The 11742-nt window shown below is 36.3% G+C and overlaps 1 protein-coding gene across 1 annotated transcript; it reads right to left on the minus strand.

Moving 5' to 3' along the window:
• Positions 1 to 616: 616 nt before the first annotated feature.
• On the minus strand, positions 617 to 8993 carry LOC142344266 (trypsin II-P29-like). Its single transcript, XM_075395839.1, has 5 exons — positions 8326 to 8993; positions 5681 to 5770; positions 5018 to 5222; positions 4472 to 4653; positions 617 to 1129 (listed from the first exon to the last, which is right to left on the minus strand). The coding sequence occupies exons 1-5, from the start codon at positions 8549 to 8551 to the stop codon at positions 810 to 812; spliced, it is 1023 nt and encodes a 340-aa protein (XP_075251954.1). The 5' UTR covers positions 8552 to 8993; the 3' UTR covers positions 617 to 809.
• Between the last annotated feature and the right edge of the window lie 2749 nt (positions 8994 to 11742).

An 11742-nucleotide genomic window follows, 5' to 3' on the forward strand; every position in this document is an offset into this window, starting at 1 on the left:
GTTTCTAATTTAGCTTTCCGCAAGTTTTGAGTTTAGCGCAAGTAGTTTCTTTACCCAAAGTATAATTTACTAAGCTGCTGGTTAAGATTATTTATAGAGAATTTGTTTCTGGTTTTTTGCAGAAACTTCCGTAAGAAAGTTTGCTTGCACTCAAAAAATTCAATTGTGGTTGATCTCACAAAAATTGATGAGAGGCTAAACCCGAATCGACAGACTATCTTGCGTTTAAAACTGGTCTTTAAACATTGGGTGCTATCTGAGAGTGCTAAGAACCACTTGTGGTCAGACTATCCCTGGCCAAAGTTACCTCTGGTTACCTCTGGAATTTCAAGTCTAGTATTACAAGTTCCACAATTTGAAGCGACAATGGCCCAGACCATCTTGAGACAATTGACCAGACTATCGTGTAGTCTCTGATCTTTTGTGACCTTCATGCATTCCAAATGATCAGTACAGCGGGCTCGAGATTATCTCTGATCAGACCAATCTATACCCCAAAAATCTAGACCCCATTGTCTGTTCAGAGGTTAATTCGGTTTGGACGCCTCCAACTTGCTTTTGCCACTGGAAATTAACTTGCTTAATCAGATTTTATAAGAGAAAACTGTTATATTCTGTTATCTTTTAATTGCAACAATCGAATTTTAAATATTTATTATTGGAGTTGCCTCAAGCCTTAAAGCACAATCAGAAATAATAATTTCCAACAGAAACTAAAAAAAGTTCCATAAGAAGGCAAACTGAAAAATTGTTTGCCATCCAGAAATTCTCACACCCCATTTCTTCCGTTTTCGTCTGTTTATCTTGGTTTAGTACTGTGGTTCCCCAACAACCTCTTTGATCCAGTCAATGTAGTCCCAAACATCAGTATACACCCCAGGGTTCTTTGGTTTTGCACAGCCGGAACCCCACGACACAATCCCGATCAGTTCAAATCTGCCAGTTGCATCGTTCAGTAGAACCAGAGGACCTCCTGAATCTCCCTGGCATGCGTCCACCTTGCCCTCCTCGAAGCCAGCACAGATCATATGTTCATTTACAGCCACAGAGTACCAGTCCTTTTGCCGGCAGGTCTCTCGTGGAATAATAGGAACGTGCGCCATATTCAGAATATCCTCATTGTTGGTTCCTAAAAGTAACGTTGGTCTCGTGGATTTGAATCGACGCAGCTGATTGGTTCACACAAAATAACATACATACACGTTAATATCGTACGCATAGCCGTCAATTTTTTTCTAGTAGATACCACTTGAGAAAAACTGAAGTCTTGAAAAATTGCAAAAATCTTGAAAAGATTTTGATATCACTATTGGAAACAAAATCCCCGAGATATGTAAAGGCTTCCAAAACTTTTGAATGTTATAAAAAATTTGACCAAGATCTTGTTAATTTATGTAAGGATTTATTATGAAAAATTAGCTCAATAGAATCTTGTTAAGAAGTCCAAGATTTTGACAAGCAAGTCAAGATGGTCAAGAAGGTCAAGAAGGCACATATTGGCAAGGTACATCGTGGTTATTTAGTTTCACGGTATTAGGACAATTTACCCAATTCAACTTTACCCAGTGCCATTATACACAACCTGCCATTTTACCCAACGCCATATTAACTAATGCCAATTTTAATTTACCTTAATGTAAGGTACCATTTAGCCGACTATATAATTAAATGGCCCGTGGGACTTGATATGACACTATCACAACCGATGATTGGATAATTGAACAAAAATGTCGAAGAGCATTGGGTAGGTTGGCATTGGGTAAAATGGCAGCTTGTCTAAAATGGCATTGGGTAAACTATTTATTTATAACTTTTACGGGGTCTGAGCTAAATTGCTCCTATGCAGACAAATTATACTATGCGAGGTAAAAAAACAAAACACTGAAACATTAAGAATATTAGCAACTCACTTTTCAAAGATTGTTGAAATTGAATCATTTGAAAAAAGGATGATGATTTGCAACCTCGCTTGCAAAATCCGTGAGCCTGTAAATGATTCCGCTAAAGACTCCGAGAAGAATTTGAATATGGGCACAAAATTGAAGACTTAAAATGTAAGGGAATTTGAGACAATTGAAATTGATTTCGTTTTTATTTTTTGATTTTGCTCATGGTTAAGCTTGCATTAGTTTGTAAACCTATTTCATAATATAAAGCATATGTTTGTAATTACTTTTAAAATTATTGGAAGCATTAGCAAACTGTTGATAAATTAATGTAAGCATTTTAGAAATTTAACAAATTAATGCAAACGTTTTGGAATTGTTTGCAAAATTTGTAAAAAATAGCATCTTTTTCGAAATATTTATAATTTTTTTGTAAGATTTCAATTAATTTTCAACTAGGGTTATAAACAGTTAAGTTACATACGATTTACTTTAGTAAAAAAATCAATATTTTAATCAGATCTGTGAATTTGATTAGCACTTATCGAATCAATGGACTTGCAAATCCCAGGTTGAGGTGGCAAACGGAAGTGACCTCTGATCAGACACAATCCAAACGCACATGGTGTGTTTTTAGACAAAAACTACAGGGTCTGAGATTTAGTTCGAGTGCACAATAGTTTGATCAGATGTCACTTCAGTCTGAAGATGGCCTGATCAGAGATCACTTTGGGATGGTAATGGTCTGATAAGTGGTCGTTTCCGTCTGTGATGGTCTGATCAGAGGTGGATTCAAGCGCACATTAGTCTGATCAAACAAGATTTCGAGCTCATTTTTTCTTTCGATTTTTTGTTTCTTTTCTGAGAGATGTTGATTATGCCAAGAGCACGAAAAAACAGCATTCTGATCAGAGACACATCTAGAGTCCTAACCGAACCAAAGGGGTTCAACTGATATCAAATGCCGGCCCCCTTAAGAGGAAATGTTGATTAACTGTAGACTATTTTGCACTAATGGTATATAATTTTTTTCTCTGATCAGAGCATATTTTATTCTGATCAATGTACATTTTGGTATGGCACGGTCTGATCAGAGGTCACTTCGGGAGACAATTCAACCTGGGATGGTCATGAATTTTCTGACTCACTAATTTTGATCGTTTGTTATGTAAGTGGAATAATGGAGCTCAGTGATTTAATATTAATGTTAAATTGAACCTCAACAATTGGACACGACTTTTAATTTGACTTTATATTTGACTGGATTTAATGTGAAAAGGTACATTATGTTTGTCCTCGTTTTTGACCACTGAATCCCGGGTCCGGAAAGTTTCCAAAACCTATGTAGGAAATGCGCTGAAAAGCGCTGATTTTTTCAAAGAATTCAGCGCAAAAGAACCTTAAATAATAAAGCGCTAAAATGCGCAGAACTTTTTGCAAGAAATGAGCTGAAAACACTAAATTTTCAAATAAAAAATAAGAGTCGACTGAGATTCAAATTGTGATTCTTTGCAACATTTAATCGCCTGAGCCAGCGATTCCTGAAAGCGATTCCTTAATTCATTTGATTTTATGTTAATGACAATTTAGAAGGAAATGCGCTGCAAATTCAGCGCATTTATTACAGAATTTCAGCTCATTTCAGCACTTATCAGCTCAATTCTCTCAAAACGTTAATAGCTAATGTAAAAACAATTTAATTGATGGTATACCAACTTCAAGAATCAGTGCCAAAACTTGTTGAAATCCAGTGAGTTTATTTATGAATAACGCTGACTTTTAAGTGCATTTCTTAAAAAATTTCAGCTCATTTCAGCGTATTATTGCGTAAGATTTCTGCGCTGAAAATTTTGAAAAATCAGTGCTTTTCAGAATATTTTAGCGCATTTCAGAGCATTCAACTCATTTCCTACATAGCTTCAGCACATTCAGCGCATTTCTTACAAAGTTTCAGCACATTTCAGCGTATCATTGTGTAAACTTTTGGCGCTAAAAATTTTGAAAAATCAGCGCATTTCAGAACATTTCATCGCATTTCCGAGCATTCAACTCATTTCTTACATAGCTTCAGCACATTCAGCGCATATCTTAAAAAGTTTTAGCGCATTTCAGCGTATCATTGTGTAAGTTTTTTGCGCTAAAAATTTTGAAAAGTCAGCGCCTTTCAGCACATTTTAGCGCATTTCAGCGCATTCAGCTCGTTTCTTACATAGCTTCAGCACATTCAGCGCATTTCTTACAAAGTTTCAGCACATTTCATTGTATCATTGTGCAAAATTTTGGCGCTAAAAATTTTGCAAAATCAGCGCATTTCAGCACATTTCAGCGCATTCAGCTCATTTTTTACATAACTTTAGCACATTCAGCGCATATCTTACAAAGTTTTAGCGCATAAGTTTTTTGCGCTAAAAATTTTAAAAAGTCAGCGCCTTTCAGCACATTTTAGCGCATTTCAGCGCATTCAGCTCGTTTCTTACATAATTTTAGCTCACTCCGCGCCTTTCTTACAAAATATTGCGCTGAAACTGCGCTGACATCTCGACCCGGGATTTAATAATGTCCTTGACTTTGATAACTTAACTAACCATAAGTGTACCCCCATCCCATCACAATAGTGTCCTCTCCCCCTTTGACCTCTACAGTAGGCATGCAAATGGGTTTGATCATGTCTGTGAAGGGAACTGCTTCACTCAATTTCAGAATGGCTATGTCGTTGTTTTGCCAGTAGTGGTCATACTCTGGGTGCTTGATCACCTTCTGGACGTACCTGTCAACAAATTCATCTATAAAGAAAAAAAAGTTAACGCTGTAAGATCTTTAAAAAAATCTTGCGAAATTCTTGTGGTAAAATAACAATCGGATCTATTCTGTCCCCCCCCCCCCCCCCAGCTTAGTGAGCATAAACCTTTTATGACCCCCAGGCGTAGGTGCTTTTTTCTTACATAGTAACGTGCTATAAAACAACATATAATTTTAACTAGGGGCCACAAAAAACCGTGGGGGGGGCGAAACAGAATAGATCCAAACAATCTCATAGATCAAGGAAAAAAATAATACCGTCCTTTAAGAACGGAAACACGAACGGAAACGATCCAAATTTTGTTTTGGAAAGACCGCCTGAAAGAGGATACCTTCTCTCTTGGCCTATCTCGTAGTTGTATCCCTTCTTCTGATCCCAATCAGCAAAGAACAACTTGAGATCCTGACCATTGTGGAAACAGTGGGCTGCAGATATGACCGTGTACTTGTCATACACTGCTCCCCCACACCAGTGTTGCCAGCCAGTCTTGATATTCACCATGAATGGGAACACCCCCCTAGCGGGCGCATTCGTACCTGTCGCACGTAGTTATATCATGAAAGTCATCTCTGGGGTTCAAAATTGGGTACATCCTTAAAAATCTTGATATGGCCTTAATATGGTAACTTAGAAATCTCTTACTACAGGCCTTGGAGAACTTAACAACTAGATTTTATTACGGTTTTCATCTAAGACTTAAACGGTGCCATATTAAGGAATTAACAAGTTTCCCAATCGGTCAACCAGGGTATACAGACACACGTGACCCCTTATCTTAGTTTTAAATAGCTGTTTGAGGTAAAAATGTCGATCAATGCCGTTCTTTAACTCAACGGTCAATCGTTGCCATCCATTAACAGAGTGGAAATGAAATTGAGAAAAAATTTGAATTATGAAACTTAGTTAATTGTGACAAATAAAAAAATATCACTTATGAGGTTGAAACAGTTGAGTGAGTTGAAAATAAATTTCTCCAAAATATTACGGAACTTACCATTGATAATTCTCTCAGAGGCCTCTCGTTTTGTGATGATGTTGAGAGGGGCGTCATCGGCCCCAGCCGTATCCGGGGACCCAGTCAGACCTAAATTATGAATCAAATTTTAAGGGGACAAAATTTTCCCAAGTGATGAGTAGATTCAAAACTTGCAAGTTTCTAGCGAGAAGCTTTCGAGATATGAATCTCGACCAAAATTCAGAAAGTGATCTTAAAGTATTGTATTTTCAAAAATTTCGGAAGAGTTTTTTTACTGCTTCCACCGTTTTTTGTAAAATATACAAGCCATTTTTATGTTTTCAATTTATCTTTATCATTTTGAATTAAAAAAGATTAAAATGACATTAAAGAAAAGAAATCTGGCGTCAATATCTCAAAATTTTGATTGGATATCGTCGATTTTAACCTTCCATAACTAAACGATATCGTTTCACACATAACAAGCAAGCAATAAACTGTTTTTTGAACAAGTTGATGATCTTTGTTGCAATGATTGTTTGATTACCCAAAATAAACGCAAAAAAGTTTTTTTTTGCCATTCAATTTTGTATCTTCAAGATTACGACTACATGGTTAAATACGTATAAGCCTGTTCATATAAGTTAGATTGGCCAAAAGTCCACTTACTCTAATGAATGTACTTAAATTCGTGGCTCCATTTTGCGCCCAAGTATGAAAATTAGGGTTATAGGCGTGTGTGGACATTTGTAAAAGTCAGCAAATCATGTTCACATTTGCTTCAGGCTTGAATCAATTCGTCGCAATTTTCCAAAACACGTGTTTTCGGGCAGGCGTCGTCCAGAATGATATAACAATGAGCCTCATATCCACATGCAAAAAATGGGTAAAAATATGCTTACATCCTTAAAATCTTGATACGGCCTTAATATGGTAACTTAGATATCTTACTACAGTCCGCGGAGACCTTAACAACAAGATCTTCTGACAGTTTTGACAGAATTACATAACGTTGAGCCTCTTATCCACAATCCACCTTACATTTGTCTACGGGATCGCTGCTTCACACAGTTACTCACCGCGAAATTGAAAAACGTGTCATTTTGACCAAAATGAAGGGAAGCCTAATTGGCGATCAATTTCAGAAATGTAACCCGCAATTTTAATTGTGGATTAGGAAGAGAATTAGCGTTTATGCAACTACACAAATCACTGCTCACCATAACAATTTAGTCTCAGAATTGGGTCTCAGCTAATTTTTACGTTTTAGGAAAACTGAAGGCTCACGATGGTAGGAATATGTTAGCTAATTTTACCCATGTACGCAATAAAAGAATTTGAAGTTTTGTTCGCTACTTATGTTCTCGATTAATGTTACTTCTTTGCCTCATGAATTAAATTGACGCAATGTTTAAGCCAGTTTATTGTCATTGATGTCCAAAAAATGCCGATTAAAATCCAAAATAACAACTTGGAATTTTGCCAAGTACAGTATCCATACCACAAATTTTGATATCCAGACCCTGGTGCCGGTGTAATCGAGTACTGAATCATCATATCTCATTAGTAGATTGAAGATTTAGTACTGATTCATAGTGGCCGAAAGGATCTTGATTGTGCATTATGTTCAGTTCAAGTCAAGTGTCCATTGTTTGTTTGAATTTATATTGAACATCCGCACTTGTTTTTCATTATGTTCATTACAAAATTGAAGACAAAATATAATTATTGAAAATAATTTTGAAATTTTTGAGGAAACCAATTTTGAGCATGAAAATAGCGCCTATTTTATTAAACACTTAATACCAGTTATAACCAGTACAGAACAATTAAATAGCCTTAGACATTACCCTATCATCATTATGACTTTCAGAATCAGAATTTCATATAAATTGCGTTTTTAATGGTTTCCTTGTTATTTTATTTATAGCTGGTATTATAATTCGGTTTTTGTCTTTTGTTTTCAGAGGCGTTAAAACACACCACTAAATATGGCCAAGAAAAGGTATGCATCAACATTGTACTATTGCACGCTTTCTATGTATCTTTTTATTCTATGTATTCAATAATTTAAGTCAAGGGAGGCTATAATTTCCTTGGGGGATTTTTTGGTGTGTTTATTTTTTCAAGTACTATAAAAACTTTGTTCTCTTTCATACTCGCTTAAGGATCGCTTATTCGATCTGGAAAGTCTGATTCGATCTCTGTCAGATCTTATGAACTTCTGTGTTGACGTCAGGACAGTGTCACATCCATGACAGCGTTTTTTGTTGAAATGTGGCAGTACCAACAATAGGCAGTACAAAAAAAATGACTTACTTCAAATTTTTTAATATATTCTTTTCAATTAACCACAATTCTGGTGAATTAATTTTTGCAATCTCCTATCGAGTTTGTTCCAGTCGACGAAAATTTTTCATCCTGCTCAGTTAGAAAACAGATAAAAAATAGGCATAATTTACATGGTAAATACAGAATTAAAGTTCAGTATGTTCATACTAAGATCCGAATTGTATTCTGAATTTTATCACGAAATGGGTAATAAGTGCCATGATCAAAACTCTGGTCGTAGAAGAAATCATAATGAAATTTTTAATGATTCAGTTCTCAAATATTATGAAACTCAGATCTTGTGCAGTTATTTGTGAATTTTTTGGGGTGTAAAAGTGAACAAACTCAAATACCTGCGAGATATGGTGCGTCGCCACATACAACTTCATCGCCACCATCTCGGCCGCTGATCTTACTGTCTCTAGGTTCAGGGATGACGGGGGTTTCCTCTGCAGTCGTGGGTTCCTGGCGAGGCTCTGGAACTACGGGAGCATCCGTTATCCCCTCTTTCCTGTTAAGGGCATTAGTTGAGACCAAGGACGCAAAGATGAAAAGAAAAAACAGGCGACTCAGCAACATGGTCAAATTTTGAAAAAAAATTAAGGACTGCTGTTACTACGATACTGCGACTAATTGAGGATTTGAATTCTGTCAGAATGGAGAGAAATAGTAAGAACAGTAATTTAAATAGTTTAACAAGTCTCAATAGCTTTTTTGATCATATCAAGTATAGAGAATAAGTTAACAGAACAGAGTCTGTTAGAAATAAAAGTCACTTTTGTCCGGTCGAGAAATAAAGTTTCTTTTTTCCAGCTTGAACTTACTATCTTGCTATAAAGCGATTAATATCGCCTCTGCTTACGACGGTATGTTTCGTCTAAGAGCTTTCACTTAAACTTCAGAATATGGTAATTGGCATTCGGCTTTTTAATTCGACACATGATAAAACAACCAATTTTCAACCAATACTTCTACAAAAAGTTTGGTTGAACTTTAAAAATGTTTGTTCACGTATTTTTATCCAATTATTCAACCACGTGTTTGAGTGTTCTTTTGTCTGCCTTAACTTCCTGTGAACTATAATTGAAAAAACCGGATGAGAAAATATTAATTTGAAAACAGCTGTCAACACTCTGTATACTAGAGTCAAAAGGGTGAATAAACGGTAAGTAATTCCTATTTAGAAGCTGGTTGAAACATTTGTTCGCATTGCAACTACAGAAGGATATTTTTGACCTGAAGTAAAATTCTTTTGATGCGAAACACTTGAAATTGCTTTTGGATCTTTTCCATTTGAGCCCCCCCCCCATCCCCTAGCTTAATAGATTAGTGGGTACACATTTTTTGGCACCCCCGCCCCCAAAGATGTATCTGCCATATTTTTACATACCCAGATTTAGGCCTCGATTTATGAAAAGACCATGCTCGACCAAAAAGTGGTATGAAAAGACCATGCTGGACTCAAACAGCCCATGAAAAGACTTTAGATGGACCTAATTGTTCAGATAGAGTTTGGCTTGGACAAAATTTTTGATGCTGGATTTCAGCTCGACCCAAATATGAGGCTTGACTTTACCTCGATCTGAAATGTTCATGCTAGGCCCCAAAAATTTACATCTGCACTGACAATTGGCTCTTGATTATAAAGTAGTCAACGGGTTTTCCGTTCAAATTTTTTAATGATTTTCATATTTTTTCCGGAAAACAAATTGTGCTATTATAAATATAATTGAAAAAACGAATTTTAGAATCAAATGAACTAAATCATAATGCCAAAAAATCAATGCTGGTGAAATGCCGATTGTTAGAACATTGTTAATTAGCTGAATTCAGTCGAACAAATTCGCTGTATTGGTTTATTGCGAAAGCTAATTTATCTTAAGAATTCAAAATTTCTTAAGATTTTTTTGCGAAATTCCACCTGTTTTTTTGAAGGTAGACTGCCTGATGCAACGTTAGTTTATTGTTGCTGGTAGGTGTTACACATCTGCTAAAAGAGTTATGGAAAAGTAAACTCATGAAAAGACCATGCTCGACCTTAATTTGCTAAGAAAAGACCTTATCTGGACCAATGAAAACACTTTACTTCCCTAATAGTACCCTACCAGAGTTATAGAGTCTTTTCATAAGTCGAGGCCTAAACCTGGGTAATGATTTGCTATATAGTTACTGATGGCAAGCTTTGTAATTGGGGGAAACAAGCGAAAAAAAAAACAATAAGTGATTCATGGTCCTGTAAGTTTATGCCATATTTTGTGAAATTCCTACAAGATAACCATCTCTTTTAGAATGAGGTAAAGGATCACGTAACCTTAAAACAACGAAAATTCTTTAAAGTTATTACTGAAAATATGGCAGGTATTAAAATGGCGATTTGTCTTGAAAGTCAGCTTCTGTCGACGTATGCCAAAGATTCTGGCATTCCTAAACGGACAGTAATTGGTTTTGTGAAAAAACCTATTGAAAAAACCCATAACACCACAATATACTAAGTAGGAAAAAACAACACGAAAAAAACACCCATGCAACTAAACCCTTGGTTATTAAAGAGCTGCGTATTTAGTGCATTTGCCTCTGCCTCGCGATCCCTGGGACTTGATATGAAATTACGACAACCTAACAAAACAGCAAGACCGACCAATGTTACCCTGCTTGAGGTGCCAGTCTGAAATGACCTCTGGTCAGACACAAGTCGAACTCACATGGTGTGTTTTCAGACCAAAATTACTCGGTCTGAGATTTGATTCCAGAAAAGTCTGGACATTGGTCTGATTTTGGTTGACCAGAGGTTGTTTTTGTCTGGAGTGGTCTGATTAACGTCGGAATCAAGCAAGTTTTGGTCTGATCCGAAAAATTTGGCAGTTGGGTCTTGGCAGAAACGATTTTTAGCGTGCTTTTTTCTTTCTAATTTTTGTAATATTCTTGACAATAAGTGTTCTGATCAGAGACTGATCCAGATTCTGATTGGGCTGATTAAAACCAAAGGGTCTAGCTGGTAGTAATTGCCGGTCCCCTTTACATTTAATTTTGAATAACTGCAGATCAAATTGATTTTCTTTTCTTTAGCAGTATTCATAGAATTGGTCTTTTATTTGATGTGCCTGATCAAAAGTCACTTTTGGGCGCACAATAGCCTGATCAGAGATAAATTCCAGCTCACAAAAAACTGTGCTTCACGGTATAACAAGATAGAATATGGTCTCTGCAGTGGCAATATCGGCCTGGATATGGTCTGATCAGAGGCCATTTCAAGCGCACGAACGTCGACCAGAGTCAATTTTGAGCGCAATTCGATTGCAAACGCAATTATGAGCGCATTTCTGTTTAATCAGAGGTTATTTCGGTCTGCAATTGACTGAGTGGAAAATATTTTGGCCTGGAACTGCATGATCAGAGGTTACTTTCGTCTGGCACCTCAACCTGGGTGATATCGGTGCTCATGTTCCTGTTTTAATATATTTCCTGTTTCAATCTAATATTTGCAACATAAACAAGACGCCTGAAAACAATGTGTATGATAAAGAGATATGTTCAAAGTGATGAGTGATGTACAGAGATGTCGCAAAGTGGGATCCAATCATTTGAACTTCTATGCAACAGAAATTAAAACAAAACGGCCAGCCATTTTACGTACACAAGAAAAACAAATTTATGTTCAACTGCTGTCTTCGGAAATATTAAGTTCTTTTCTTTTAGTTAAAAATAATTGCAAAAGAGATATTTCAGAATTTTTAGTTGAGTCGTTTCAAATTGCATTTTGAGTTCAATTT

This window comes from Convolutriloba macropyga, chromosome 8 (genome assembly GCF_964194025.1).
Source record: "Convolutriloba macropyga chromosome 8, txConMacr16.3, whole genome shotgun sequence".
Classification (NCBI taxonomy): domain Eukaryota; kingdom Metazoa; phylum Xenacoelomorpha; order Acoela; family Convolutidae; genus Convolutriloba; species Convolutriloba macropyga.

Bases quoted from the DNA above. Each gene is read 5' to 3' on its own strand.
- LOC142344266 (XM_075395839.1), bottom strand. From the start codon at position 8,551: ATGTTGCTGAGTCGCCTGTTTTTTCTTTTCATCTTTGCGTCCTTGGTC. The intron at 5,771-8,325 runs GTATTTGAGTTT...TTCATAATTTAG, and splicing joins CGACGCACCATATCTCGCAG to GTCTGACTGGGTCCCCGGAT. The intron at 5,223-5,680 runs GTAAGTTCCGTA...TACGTGCGACAG, and splicing joins CTCTGAGAGAATTATCAATG to GTACGAATGCGCCCGCTAGG.